Raw genomic sequence first — 15,567 nt, 5'->3', positions numbered from 1 at the left:
TTATAGACAGAAATGTCATATAGTGCATGTCTTTACACAGAAAAATCTAAAGTGACATTCATCAGCTGGAAATAAAGGTGAATGATGAGTGTTGGACAAGTTTAGTTTTATTAACCCTTTCCTAATACATAGCTTATTACATGAGGTTAGCCTTCTGAGACAATGGTAGTGTGGGTATATTCACACATCATGCCAGACAATAGTCTGAATCAGGCTTTATTGGTTTTTCCCTTCCAATGGCTATTAAGTGGACGGAAAGATTTTTGGTGGTCTATAGCTTGTATGAAAGTTGTAGTACCCCTGAACTTTACCTGAAGAAAGGATCCAAGCCACTCTTTACTGAGGAGAAGTAGAAGAGGGTACAGAAGATCACATTCTCAGGTTTTAACTTTCCTGGCTAAGATGAGGAAGCCCAGTAACCCTGACTGGAAATCTACAGGACCAATAAGTCATCTAAGCAGATATGGCAGCAGGTTGGCTTTGGGGAACACAGCTTATCTACACAGGCACTGAAGATAGGCTCAGCCAGGCATACTTGCCTAGTAATCCATTTTCTGTCTCAAATACAAATTTAACTCGTTCCACTTGAATAGGATCTTCAATGACCTGGGATAGGAAGGAGACAAAGGTTGGTGAGTGGAACAGGCTAGGTAGTAGCCACTGGTGACTCACAATTCCACAATTCAGTTTCTGTGGGCTGAGGACATAATACTTTGGGATCCTAAGGACAAGAGGTTTATTCTTTACTAAAGTATGTTAAAAGTTTTGCTATAAACAGACTAAAAGCTGCTTTGTAAGGTTTTGCTTTGTTACAGACAGTTGGATCTGTTTCATTTGTCTCTTTATTTTCATGTTTTTGTTTCCTTTTCTATTTGTCAGTTGTGGGGCTTGAACTCAGGGCCTGGGCACTAACTGTCCCTGAGCTTTTTTGCCCAAAGCTAGTGCTCTACCACTCTGAGCCACAGTTCTACTTCCGTTTTCCGGTGGATAATTGGAGATAAGAATCTCATAAACTTTCTTACCCAGGCCTGCTTCAAACTGCGATCCTCATTCAGGTCTCAGCCTCCTGAGTAGCTAGGATTTCAGATGTGAGCCACCAGCATATTGTCTGGGTTTTGACAATGAACAATGTAACAATGTAGTGAACTATCTAGGTTTGTTATTGATCTATTTGGACAATGCATGGTCCTTCCAAAGTTTGTAAAAGTGCTAGGACCAAAAGAAGAGCCAGAAAGATGGGCATTCATGATAGATTTTTAAATTTCAAGCCAATTCAATGCTTCTTCTGAGTCAAGGCATACTACTAAGGACCAGGAATCTAAAGGAAACACAATCCTCTTTTCTATCTCTGGTATTGGCACTCCTAGCAAGCATTCTACCACTTAAGCCAAACCTTTTGCTTTAAGTTATTTTTCAGATAGGGTCTTGTACTTTTGGCCTGGGATCAAGATCTTCCTACCTAGCCCTTCCATGTAGCTGAGATTATAGGCACATACCACCATAGCTCGCTTATCGAGGAGGGGAAATGCTAACTTTTTTTCCAGGCTAGTCTCAAACCCTAATCTTTCTGATCTCTACCTCCCAAATAGCTAGGATTATAGGCCTGTGCCACCATACCTGACCTGCCTCTCTCTAGAGCTTCTGCGCTAGCCTCTCACATCAGCTCATACCATTTATCGAATTTGATTTAGTTTCCCTTCCCAAAGTACCTCTTGATCTGTTCCTTCCTGAGCTTTCACTTCATGCCACTTCCTTACTGTTAAACTTGTATCACACTCAAGATTATTGCCAGATCCCAGATTCCAAGATCCAACCAGAGAAATTCTGCTATCCCAGATTCAGGTCACATCATTTTCCTACTTAAAAACAATTCTATGGAGAGCAGGGTTGTAAGCTATATAACTATAGAGGCAGGGAAGATGACCAATGAACAAAATGGGCTGAGTCACAGACAATGCAAAGTGGTGGTGAGGATGGTGGAAAACTACAGACATAGGCCTCACCTAAAATGGTTACTGCTTCTGGTGGCCGTTATACTGACTAGATTGCATGATTTTTTAGTATTGGTGGAAATTCAGAAAAAAGAAAAAAGTACAAGGCCTGTGTATAACCTGTGGCCAACAGAAGTTGATGCTTTGGCATTGGTAGCAGAATCCTTTTATATCCTAGTTTGGGTTTGTCTTCTAAAACCCTACCTAATTCCCACTTTTTCCTCTAGTCATACCTCTCACTTATAACTCACAGAGCTCCTCAGAATCTGGAGGAGAGCCTGGGACACAAAACCAGTCATTTGGCAGGTAAGGCTCAGCTGTAAATCCTACATTACCCAAGGAAGGACTTTAGGCCAATCACGTAGTATTTCTAAATCTCCATTTCCAATAGTACTGTATTTTGCTGATTGTAATTGATTCTCCCCGCCACCCCCTGCATTATAACTGCCTTTTCTTTTTACTTTGTTGGTCCTGGGGTTTAAACTTAGGGCTTGGGCATTGTCCTTGAGCTCTTTTGCTCAAGGCTAACATTCTACCACTTTGAACCACAGCTTCACTTCTGGTTTTCTAGTAGTTTAATGGAGATAAGAATCTCATGAACTTTCCTGCTTGGGCTGGCTTTGAACCATGATTCTAAGATCTCAGCCTCCTGAGTAGCATGAGCCTTCAGAGCCCAACCATAATTGTTTCTTCTTAAGATTTAGTGGACTGTAAAGCTAACAATTTACCTCCTAAAGTTTATACCTGGAAACATTTGTTCTTAGCAAGATTCATCTCTTACTAGAAAGGCCCCAGTAAGGATTAATCGCCAGCCACCATTCTCTGACTCTGCACAATTACTGCATGTGTTGTGGCCTGACTTCATTAAATTCAAGCAGGTGCAGGTTTACTGCTGTTTATCTCTAATCAGTAATGAATGAAGACACAATTGATATGAAGAAGACTCAACAAATGCAGATCAAATAAACAGAAAATAAAAATAGAAGGACTAGTAATTCATAAACACATACTAATAAATATCTAAGTGTAAGTGAATCAGAACATTTATTACTTACAAGTATCTCATGAAGCAGTTGGAAGGTATTCTTTAACTCATGAGGTGGAGCAGTTTCTAGTTGATTCTGAAATTTGTTTGGAAAGAATAAAAATTCCAGAAACTTTACAATGGGAAGCCCATTTGATTGGTAACAAAAATTATTGGAACCAAACCCTAGTTCTACTACTGGAAGCCTCTAGGCAAGACAATTCCCCTCTCAGGTTCCTTAAATACTAAATCTGGGACAAATAACTTTTAATAAGGCTTTTTTAGTTCAATAGTCCATGACACTTGATCAAGAATAAAGGAAGGTGAAGAAGAAAGGAGAGAGTTTTAAGCTATTGAACAAACTTAAATTTATGTATGGACATATCTGATTTTGCTTTTAGAATATGTTAGTGTAGGTAATAGAATAATTGAGGCAAGCAAATATTAAGGATAGTATATTACAAAGGCATTTTATTGAATAAAAACATCTGCTAAAACACACTACATGAAAAGAAGATTCATAAAACTCACATTGCTTTGTACATTTTAATGTTTATAAACATCTAAGGTATGAGAAGGTACTTCATTCTTAATATTTATAAACATCTAAGGTACGAGAAGGTATTTCATTCTAACAGCAATTCCAAGGTGCCAGAGCATAACATACTACAACTCACTACACACTCTCAGTATGTAAAGTCAAGTCTTTTTCTCATTTTGCAGAGGGGAAAACTGCTCAAGGTTATAAATGCAGGAAACAGCTAAGAGGGAGACTTAATCACCTCAGAAGAGTTCTGTACAGAAAAAGCTGAGGGCAGGGGATTCCTTATAAGAGCGGCAAGACATAATCCATTAACTACCATATATCATTATTATAAAGTACAGGGTAAAATATTTTGGTGCAGTAGAATCTCTGTGGGAAGAATCTAATTCATATATATGCATAGAGAACACAGAAGGAAACCTATCAATATGACAATATTGTTCCTTGGGGCAAAGTGGGGAAAAGGGACAAAATGACTGGTAGTAGTCAAACTAGGCTTTGGCTTGGCCTTGTGAATTTAACTTTAGTAATATATCATCTATGAAAAGCTAAAAAAATAGTGCTCAAATATTTTACACCTAGGAAGGCAGTAAGCAATGAAGTTAGGAACACAAGCTATGCAGCTATACTTCTAGATTCGTCTCACCCCCACTGCTACTGATGAGCTGCAGGTCCCTGGCTAGTTATTCCCTGTGACTCACTTTCTTTAAGCTATGAAATGGTGAGAACACTATCTACCTCATAGCATTACTTGAGAACTAAGTGAATTAAACCTGTTGTAGCATCCAGCAGGTAGAATGATATTACTATGATGAGTGATGCTTCAAAATTAATTATTATTTTAGAAACGGAGAAAACCCTACTTAGGATTTTTAAAACACTGCATTGAAGGAAAAATGAAGATTGGAAAACAATTTTACACAGTTATTACAGGATTACTATGCACTATAATGGCTAAGTAGATTATAGTATATGAAAGGAGAAAATATACTCACTGATAACTCAATGACAGGAAAATATTTACAACATTAAGTGAAAAAAAATACAACTACAGACAATAAAATCCCAGTTATGCTACAAAATATGAATAGGAAATAAGAGGACATAATAGAGGACAAATTAAAAGATGTTTTCTGATCATCATTGAATACCAGGATTATGAGTTCCTAATTCTTCACTTTTCACATATAAACACAAATCACTTTTGTAACTAAGAAAACAATGTTATTAATAACCAGCTATTTCCTAGGACTAAAGGAAGACTCTCCTAATATGTCACAGAATGCTACCAGCTTTCATTAGGTTAAACTGAGATTGTACCTTAATAAAATGCAGCATGGTGAGAGAAAAATGCTCATTACAGAAACAGCAGTACACCACCATCTCAATGAGTGCTAGGAGTGAGCCAGTCAGCTCTCGCAATGCAAACATGACCTAGGGGGAAGGACACAAAGGACAGACTTAAGAACATCAGTTCCACAAAACAGAGTTCCCAGTTACAACTCTATGAGCATGCAGCATAACTCTGTCATATGTGCACCTTTTCCCCCCAGGAGTTACTCATTAATTTTTAAGGACAAATGCCCTTGAAAGATTAATTGCTGAGAGTTCAACAATGTTAAGCCAAAAAAAAAGTACAGCATTGTGGTTGTCATTTAGAAGTGTGATAAGGCTGTCCACACTCACATATATGTAAATCAGGTTTTAGAAAGAGGACATCATAGGAGGGGTAACTCTGGGTGTAAGGGGAGGCTTAGGCTCAGGACAGACACAGAGTTTGTACTCAGAGGGCTGAGAGCGGCCTTCTCTCACTCCTAGGTTTAAAAACACATATGGTTTCAAGTGGTACTAGTTTAGAATCAGGAACTAACAAGAGATTGGGAATAACTCACCCTGATATGATGATAATGTTAACAGGTGAAGTATAATTTTATGTCCTTCTACATTCTGGAGGACTACTTGCTGGACTAGACTTGGAAGTTTAGTCATTGGAAGGATTAGATCGGAAGGAAGAACATTCTCTTCTTATATGTAACATATGTATGTGGTACTGGGTATGCAACCCAAGGCTTTGTACATGCTAGTGATAGACACTGAACCCAAGGCCTTGTACATGCTAGGAACAGATATTGCATACTCTACCACTGACCTATGTATCTTCATCCTAATTATTCTGACTTTGACATAACCATAGAAAGGAATCATTTCTTCTCTTAATAATACTCCTCTTCAGGGTGAGAAGCAAAATACAGCAACAAGTAGATACTTCCTCAAATAGAACAACATGAAGAGAACATGGCTTGAGCACAGTACCTACCTCTAACAGGTAAGGCTTCCCTTCTGACAAGAACAGCAAGGCTTCTACTTCCTCATGGAGTGGAAGCAGAGGGCTTGAGGGAGCAATGCTAACAGGTGGCCGTTGTTTAAATATGCCAGGAGCTTTAGGGACCAAACAAAACCTGTCATACTTGGCATTATTTTACAAAACAAATATCCACAGAGCAATGTGGCTCTCAAGATTACACACACACAACTGCTGAAATCTTATCATCTGATCTTTCAGTCCAGTGGGGAAGTAAGGTACCCTTAAAAGAGAAAATGTCTACCTATTTCCTTCAAAGCAATATGTTTCAACTGTAGTTGTAGACTCTCAAGTAAGTCCCACACAAGACAACTTTTCAGAGGTGAAAATATAATAGTACATGAGAAAATACCCAAAGCTGCTACTAAAGAATAACTGAACAAGTCTTTTTTTGTTCTTCAAATAACTGTCTCCAAAATATCCATGTTAAAGCTTCAACTGATATAGAATGGGTTATCTCATTTTCATATGCAGTGCTGAATAAACTGTGAATTAACAACCTTTAACCCTTAGAGTCTTACAAATACAGGCAGGGGTGTGACTCAAATGGTAGACTACTTGCTTAACAAGTGCAAGGCTCTGAGTTCAAACAACCCAAAACTAAACAATAAAGAAACCAAACTTATTTACCTTTCTCAGTTTCCCTTATAACAAACTAATAAGATGAGGTTTAACATGAATTAAAACAAAACTTTAAATGTCCTTCAAGTATCAAACAGCCAAGTGAGAAACAATATTCATTCAATTGCAAACATTGGTACTTTCTATACTAGACAAATTCAGCATTTCTTTGTTTCAAATGTATAAGATTTGGCAATACTCACCAACATTCCTCTGAGAAGAGACATCTGAATGCAAGACAAGCAATGCTACTGTATTATGGAGATTCCCAAATTCCCGTGCTTGTGCTGAGCTCCATCGGCGTATCTAACACCAGAGAAAATAAAGCATATTAGTGTTTTACATAGGTGTTTTATCTAGCTCATGGTAGACTGGTCCATGATTATTTTTCAATGACCACAGAAGCGGTCAATATTAAAAAAAGTGAGGTTTTTAAACTATCTCCAGACATATTAATTCACATTCTAAAACAATCCATTTGTGTTTACAATTCAGTCCCCGAGTGCTCTCATAAATTTACAGGTATTTTCTAGTTCCTTGGCTAACTGCTGTGCTGCGTGAATACAGGCAGCTTCTCCACAACAATAACTGATCTCCTAGTCTGCTTCATTTGTGATTGAGGACAAAATGAAATATTAAAAATGAAAATGTGTCAAAAGTAATGTGTCCTATAAGCACAAAATAATATTAATTATATGTGCAGGACAAATACAGTGAGTTTAATCATCAGTGTCAATAGAGTCCAGGGGCAGCAGGGTGATGTGCCTGGAAACTGAGGAATGTAAGTGGCAAGCCTCCCTGGAAGAAAGGAAAGAAACCTCTGCTCAAACAATGCACAGCACACAGAGAAAAGATTTTAGCTTTGAAACCTTCATAGTTGAGCCTAAGTTCTTGACCTACCAACATATTCGTTTTTTTGACTGTCATCACTGCATATCTCTGTGCTGTACTTTTTGTCTGAGAATGGGATGAAACTATTTTACTGAACTGAATCTAAAGGACAATACCACAAAGTGAACAGGTGTGTCAGGTCATAATACACTGTATACATCATTACTTCATATTAGTATCTTAAAATCCATCAAACAGAAAACAGACATATGAGACTTTTAAACAGGAGAGTCATGTGTGGGTATATCCAATATTCTTTCTATAAAACTTTCATTTGATTAAGAGCATTGTACCTACAACATCCACTTATAGTCAACCAGTATCGTAAGTGCATTTCAACGATCAGCAAAGCATTCCTACTAACCCCAGGGAGGAAGGAGCAATGCTATCATTTCCTGGGTCTTTTCCATCTTCACCTTCTCTGTCAGAACTTTTCCTCCCCTGACACTCTGACACTCACACTTCCTACTGTGATGGAGATTGATGGATAATCATTTCCATGGGTTATTATCAGACTCAATTCTAAAAGAAGTTATAAAGTGATTGATTCCTCAAAATGTTAAAGCATACATAGTAGTAGTTAGTGCTTGGGACTTATAAAATAAAAAATATTGATCCTCTACAAAAAGAAACCAGGAGAAATTCAGGGTACTATACTGAGAATATGAAAGCAGTCACTACCTGATTGTTCTGGCGATTGGTCCCAAGAAGGAAGCTGATCATATGTCGGAGTGCTGAATGCCTCAGAAGAAGATCTCCAGCCCTAATACCTTGCTGTCACAAGACATTGAGAAGAACAAATTACATTTATTCAGACAAAAACTTCATCTATCCTTCCTCATTTTTATTTTTTGGTAATACTGGGGTTTGTACTCAGGAACTTGTATTTGCTAGGCAGGTATTCTACCACTTAAACCATGTCCTCAACTCGAGTCACCATTGCCGGGCTTCTCATCTTTTTCCTGTTTTTGGATAGTATCTCATGGTCCGAGACTAGCCTGTCACCATAATCCTTCTACCTATGCTTCCCATGTAACTGAATGAATGACGGTATCAGCACACTTGGCTTGCTGGTTAAGATGAGGTCTTACTAACTTTTTTCCCAGGCTAGCCTTAAGTTTCAACTGTCCCAATCCCTACCTTTCCAGTGGCTAGGATTACAGGTATGAGCCACTGCAGTGTGCCCATTTGTTTAAAAAAAGTTAGCTAAATAGGAAGTTTTAATATATTATTGCATGCTGTAAGTTAAAGATAGCAAGTACTTAAGCATTAAAATTTTTCTTAACTCAGGAGGCTAAGATCTGAGGATTGTAGTTCGAAGCCAGTCTGGGCAGGAAAGTCCCTGAGACTCTTATCCCAGAAAAGTCTCTAAGTGGTAGTATAGCTCAAGTGGTAGAGTATTACCCTGAGCAAAAGGAGCTTAGGGATATTGCCCAGGCCCAGAGTTCAAGGCCCAGGACTTGGACGGGGAGGTGGGGGTGGGAATATTAAGCCTCACATTAGTCCACAATAGCTACTATAGTTAACCACTGGTGTGAATGTAGGCTTCCACTATTGTCAGTGAGTAACTACACTTGCCTCTATCAGAATTCCTGTAAGTGATATGAACCCTCAAATTTAGATGTTTAAGAACCACGAAACACACATCACAAAGAGTCTATTGAGTAGTCCAATTTTTCCATGTGTAAAATTTCTTCAGATTATAACCTCTTTGTACTAAGGGAAGATTATTAGAAAAAATTACCTTTTGTACAAAAGTGTTGAACAGGAAAAAATACTGAGCACAATTTTTACAATTCTCTGGGACATCTTTATCCAAAAGAGCAAGAAGTACTTCCAGTAACTGATGAAGGCTTTTTAACTGGTTCGAGGAAAAAGGAAATTACAAAAAGAAAAAGGGGAAAAAAAGAAGACACATTTGTAACAGGATTAATTTGAAATAAACCACTTTAAGAACAAAAGGAAACTGATATAATTCAGTCAGGTTAAGATGATTTATGTTTTTTGTAAAGTAAGAATAGAATTTCCAGTTTTACCTTTCAGCAAAAGATTGATATCATAAGCAAGAACTAAAGGAAAACCTACTTTCATTTCCTGAATCTCAGAGTCAAAGGCATGATCTTATTGCCTAGCAGTGACATTTTCTTTAGAGCCAATTTTATCTATGTCTAAAAAAGATGGCATGTTCTGGGTTCCTATTTCTGAATCCCTCCCTCCACTAGACTACTTCTTCACATAGTCACAGATGCAAAGAATAAAACACAGACACAGGCAGAGGGGCTAGAAATCAAGCCAATGGAGAGCATGGAAAGCAGCAGCCTGACAGGATGACAACGGCAATACTGACTCAACTGGGAACTTACTTGAAAGCCCGCTGACGCCTCATGGAAAGCTTTGAAAAACATTTTTATTTGTTTAGAAACCATTTTTGGTTATGACATTGCTTCTTTTTCCCCTCCCACCCAAAATGTTTTTTGGACAACTCTCTAGAATTTCCTCAGTGACCTGAGCATTAAGACCAGGCTTACTACTTTTATTAGCTTATTCTTCTGAAGGTGGCATTCATAGACTTCTATCCATCCTATCACACCAGTTAGGTATGGTAAAATTTGGCAGCTATATAGCACTTCATTTTCAAAGTACTTTGCAGTATATAAAGTGGGTGGCAAGAGGCATCATTTCCACTATGGGGAACAATAAATATGAACATTATTGAGGTGGGTATCAGACAGAATTTACTTAGGCAAATGGCTTAGGCAAATGGAGTCACCACCTTCTCTGTCTACCACTTGTTCTTCTATCTAAGAGGCTGGTAGGTGCTATGGCCAACAGGGAGGCTGCACTAAATCTAATCCTTCCTTTTTCCTTTGGTTGGTTGGTAAAGGGGAGGCACAAGCAGAGCAAAAGTCTTTATGTTAAGGATTCTTGAGACACTTCAGGAAACTTCCACAGGGTGTCTCAGAGCAATGGTATTATTCAAAGGTCCGAAGCAGCTCCCAATGACTAACTTTAGATACCTGGATACATCCAGGCTAAGGTTTTGTTTGAACAATGATTCTGATATTTATGTTAATGGAAAACTTCCTGATGATTCCTGGAAGTGAGACAGTTTCCCAGGACCTTCCTCCTAAAGGGCATATTTTGGTATGTTCATTTTGGAATGAGTAAAGCTCCTGAGCTTGTCTGGTCTAAAAGTGCACACTAAAATAAGCAATGCAGAGGGAATTAAGTATCTAAGTACTAGGCACTATATAGCTGGTACATTCTCCTAAAAGGACAGGCTCAAGGCTACACAGCAAAGCCACATTTGAAGTTGAAGCAATTCCTACAATTTGTATTTAGTTCATTGAAATACACTAGATCCAGCCAATGTTTGTGAGGAGCCAATTTGTTTTGCAAATAACATTTTTCAAAGTTTTCCATGTAGTGTCAGCTGTTTGAAACAGCAAACTTGGGAAGTAACTGCTGTACTCATTAGGACTTAATAACATTGAATATTCAGATTTACAATGTATGCCATTTATTTTCCTAAGACACTTTAGGGACTGTGAGAATAAATGTCATAGCTTGTTTTAACACATAGATGTGGCACTGTGAACTAGAAAATATGTTGTGGAAAATAAGGTTAGGAAGAAGAAAAAATTCAGAAGCAGAGAAACAAAGCTTTGGGAAATAACAGAGACCAAGAAGAACTACTATGGCAGTGTCCTTGAATGAATGGCATTATTTGATTTGGTTGCTAACAGTAGGTTTTGATGAGGACAAAGCTATGAGGAAAGATAAAGCCAGGGGTGGCTCAACATGTCTAGACTAAAATGTCTAGACTCAGGTTAGTCTCTGTTCAGAGATCTAACAAAAATTCTCAAGGGTGGGCTCTAAACAGTGGTGTTCTGGAGAGAAAATATTGAAGCAGACAAAAACAAACCTGAACTCCCAGCATACTTTGATTTCCAGAACATGAGGAAGGGACAGAATGCCTTCTGCCCTGTTATAGTATCATAAAAATCACGACAGAGCATTCATGCTTGTCACATGACAAAATGCCCAGACTCCAATTCTAGGTTCTCTTTCTTATTATGTTCACCGAGAACATTTGGCAAAAAAAGAATGCAAAAATGAAAACTTCAAAGCGATACTGACCTTATCCTGATAAAACAAGGCACTGTCTAAGGTCTTCTCCAGAATGGTGGCCACAGCAACTCTCACCTCCCTTACACTGCACTCCAATAAGAAAATTCTAAAATAAAGAAAAATAAGATGTAATATAGAGTAGAACTATGGAACCCCAATCTGCCCAACACAGCTCCTACCTAATATAGCCAATAAACAAAATGAATACAAGATGCTAGTTCAGCACTCACAGGCAAGTGGTGTTTCTGAAGTCATGTTACTACTGCTTACTCTACACACTCTTAAAACTGAATGGAACCAGACAGATGAGGCCTTTAAAAGGTAACAGGCCCAGGGCTGGGAAGGTGGCTCAGTGGTAGAGCCCTTGCCTTGCATGCATGAAGCCCTGGGTTTGATTCCTCAGCACCACATAAGCAAAAAGAAAAAAGCAGGAAGTGGCGCTGTGGCTTGTCAAGTGGTAGAGTGCTAGCCTTGAGCCTTGAGCTGAAGGACAGCACTCAGGCCCAGAGTTCAGGCCCCATGACTAGACCCCCCCCCCCCCCCAAAAAAAAGGTAACAAGCCCAAGCGCTCTGTAGCTCTGGAGCTCAACTAGACTCAGGTAAACTCTTTTGGGAAGATAAACATTAGGGAGTCCAGTGTATTTTGTATCACAGTACACACTAGCAGGCACCAAGAAAATGTAAACAGATTCAGGATGTGGGGGATTGTAGCAGGCAAACTGTGGGTCTCCCCCAAATAAATTGCAAAAAAAGACTGTGTGGAGATGGGGGGCGGGGGTAACAAAGAATTTACCAAAAATGAAGAATCTCTTAAGATTCTCTCTTAAGTTTTATCTCTTAAGACATAAAACAAAGGCAAATATGTGGACCTTGCTGGGTCTGGATCTGCACACACCCAATGGTAAAATAGGTATTTCTGAGATGTTTTAGGTATTTCTGAGATGTTTTGTGGAAATATGAATGTGGAAGGGGGTTTAAGATGGTATGAAAGAGTCACTAATTTGTTTGGTGTGATAATTAAAATGTGGCTACTTATTTTTTTTAAGCTTTACATAAAATTTACTTTAAAATAAAAGAAAATAGCCAATGTAGTATGTGAATGTCAGAGAACTAGAACAGGTAAATAACAGTGAAACATTGACAATTGGAGCGGAGCTGGGGATGGGTATGTAAGAGAGTTCATTTTTCTGTCACTTTTATGTATGCTTCAGAATACTTAATAGGAAAAACTCTCAAAAGATATAACAATGCACCCATCATGTTAGCAATTTTAATTCCTTTAGATGAATTTGCAATATTTACTATGAATTGAATATTTTATAATAACTGCACTTAAAGCTGGGTACCAGTCATTATCCTAGCTACTCAGGAGGCTGAGATCTGAAGACCTTGGTTTAAAGCCAGCCTGGGGAGCAAAGTCTATGGGAGTTTGTTTTTTTTAATTGGTCAGTCATGGGGCTTGAACTCAGGGCCTAGCACTCTCCCTGAGCTCTTTTTGCTCAAGGCTAGTGCTCTGTTGGTTAACTGGAGATAAAAATTTCATGGATTTTCCTGCCTGAGCTTGCTTTGAACCACGTTCTTCAGATCTCAGCCTCTTGAGTAACTAGGATTCTTACAGGCATGAGCCACTAGCATCCAGCATTTATTTATAACACTCTCATCTCCAACTAACCACAAAAAAGCTGAAAGTTGATCTGTGGCTCAAATGGTGGACTGCTAGTCTTCAGCACAAAAACTCAGGGAGGGACAGTGCCCAGGCCCAGAGTTCAAGCCCAGGACTGACACAAAACAAATAAGCACCCAAAAAACTACTTAGAAAGCTGCCCATAAAAAGAACTACGTGTATTTTAGATATGAGACCCTTGTCCATTGTATGGTAAAGATCTTCTCCCAATCCCTGGGCTTTCTATTGATTTGCTAGGTATGTCCTTTGCCATGAAGAAGCTCTGCAACTTCATGCAATCCCATTTGTCCAACCTTTCTTTGATTTGTTGTTTCTGGGTCTCTATTAAGAAAATTTCGGCCTGCCCCAAGGAGACCTAGGGTTTCTCCTATTTCCTCCTGTAATGTTTTCAGAGTGTCTGCTTTTACTCCAAGGTCGTCTTTGATCCATTTGGAGTTGATTCTGGTGCAGGGTGATATATAAGGTGATATATATATATATATATATATATATATATATATATATATATATAAGCTTTAGTTTTCTACAAGTAGTTAACCAATTTTACCAGCACCATTTACTGAAGAGGCTGTCTTTCTTCCATTCTATTTTTTTAGGTCTCTTATCGAAGATTAGATGGCTATAGGTCTATAGGTTCATTTCTGGGTTTTCAATTCTATTCCATTGGTCCTGAGGTCTGTTCTTGTGCCAGTACCAAGCTGTTTTGATTACTATGGCTTTATAGTAGAGTTATACTTGGAACTCAAAAACTTAAATCCCCCAACAACAAATCCTCAAAGAAACAACTGCTCAATAAGTAAGTGGGCTAAAGACTTAAAACAGGTTCCTCAAAAGACTCCACATAGAGCTCTCTTATAACCCAGCAATCCCACTTTTGGGCATTTACCCAAATGTTTACAAACAAGACCACACTAAAGCTACCAGCACAACTATGTTTATTGCAGCATTATTTACTATAGCTAAGATATGGAACCAACCCAGATGCCCCTCAGTAGATGAATGGATCAAGAAAATGTGGTATATATACACAATGGAATTCCATGCCTCCATCAGAAAGAATGACATTGCCCCATTTGTGAGGAAATGGAAAGGCTTGGAAAAAATTATATTAAGTGAAGTAAGCCAAGCCCAAAGAAACATAGGTCCCATGGTTTCCCTTATTTGCAATATCTAGTATATGTCTGAGTCAAGCAGAAAAGGTCAGATAAGGTGATGTTAGGGAAATGAATCCTAAGATATGTATTCAAATGTTTTTTTTCTTTCATGTGATTGTTTCTAATGCATTTATAAGATTATTTCTTTGTTGCTTTGTATGTCCCTCCCCCACAGTATAACCCCTGCTTTCACTGTATTTGATGTCGGTATAATTTGTGGAGGGGAAGGGGAAAAACAAGTCGTTTAAATAAGGATACAGGTGGACCCGTCAACAATGAGAAGTACAAGTCGTTATGTCGAAAACGAACTTTACAACTTTGGTGGGGGTAGGGGGGTGGGGAATATTGGGTGGAGGGGCAGGGGAGGGGGGGAGGATGGGAAGGGGAAACAAAGGAGGAGGCTACAATGCTTGATAAGATATGTACTCATTATCTTGCCCATGTAATTGTAACCCCTCTGTACAGTATTTTCACAATAAAAAACAAATAAAAATTAAAAAAAAAAAAAGAACTATGTGGAGCCAGGTGCTGGTGGCTTGCACTTGTAATCCTAGCTACTGAGGAGGCTGAGATCTGAGGATCATAGTTCAAAGCCAGCCCAGACAAGAAAGTCCATGAGACTTTTATCTCTAATAAACTACTTAAAAAAAGCTGGAAGTGGCACTGTGGCTCAAGTGGTAGAGCAACAGCCTTGAGTACAAAGAGGTTTAGGACAGCATCCAATCCCTGAGTTCAAGCCTCAGGACTAGAATAAAAAGAGAACTATGACCCAATGCAACAATGAGATACAAATCGTTATGTTGAAAACAAACTTTTTTTTTTTTTTGGGGGGGGGGGGGTGCGGGAGGGCCAACAATGCTTGATAAGAAATGTACTCATTATCTTGCCCATGTAATGATAACCCCTCTGTATGGTATTTTCACACACAAAAAAAGAGAGAACTATGTAGAGAAGCTGATCTTAAGTTACAGATATTAACACAGGCTGACCATCTCCAAACAAAAATGCCCAAAATCTGAGACAAAACGTTAAGACCAAACATGATACCACATGTAGAAAACTCCACACCATGAAACTGTTTCATGCACAAAATGATTAACAATATTGTATAAAGTTACGTTCAGGCTATGTGTCTAAGGTGTTTATGAAACAAAGTGAATTTCTA

At 38.5% G+C, this 15,567-nt stretch overlaps 1 protein-coding gene across 2 annotated transcripts in view; it reads right to left on the bottom strand.

Moving 5' to 3' along the window:
- Positions 1 to 15,567, bottom strand: part of Usp24 (ubiquitin specific peptidase 24) — a 125,439-nt gene that overhangs the window by 9,777 nt on the left and 100,095 nt on the right. For both annotated transcript variants that reach the window (XM_042699227.1, XM_042699235.1), the window contains exons 56-63: positions 11,574 to 11,670; positions 9,178 to 9,294; positions 8,115 to 8,207; positions 6,746 to 6,848; positions 5,877 to 5,998; positions 4,880 to 4,993; positions 3,047 to 3,112; positions 540 to 606 (exon numbers count right to left, since the gene is read on the bottom strand). In XM_042699227.1, the coding sequence (XP_042555161.1) occupies positions 540 to 606; positions 3,047 to 3,112; positions 4,880 to 4,993; positions 5,877 to 5,998; positions 6,746 to 6,848; positions 8,115 to 8,207; positions 9,178 to 9,294; positions 11,574 to 11,670 (779 nt within the window). The remainder of the gene's footprint in view (positions 1 to 539; positions 607 to 3,046; positions 3,113 to 4,879; positions 4,994 to 5,876; positions 5,999 to 6,745; positions 6,849 to 8,114; positions 8,208 to 9,177; positions 9,295 to 11,573; positions 11,671 to 15,567) is intronic.

Source organism: Dipodomys spectabilis, unplaced genomic scaffold, assembly GCF_019054845.1.
Source record: "Dipodomys spectabilis isolate Male_0828 unplaced genomic scaffold, ASM1905484v1 ptg000007l, whole genome shotgun sequence".
NCBI classification, from domain to species: Eukaryota; Metazoa; Chordata; class Mammalia; order Rodentia; family Heteromyidae; genus Dipodomys; species Dipodomys spectabilis.
Note: the sequence above shows the minus strand (reverse complement) of the source record. Positions and strands in the feature narration are given on the sequence as shown.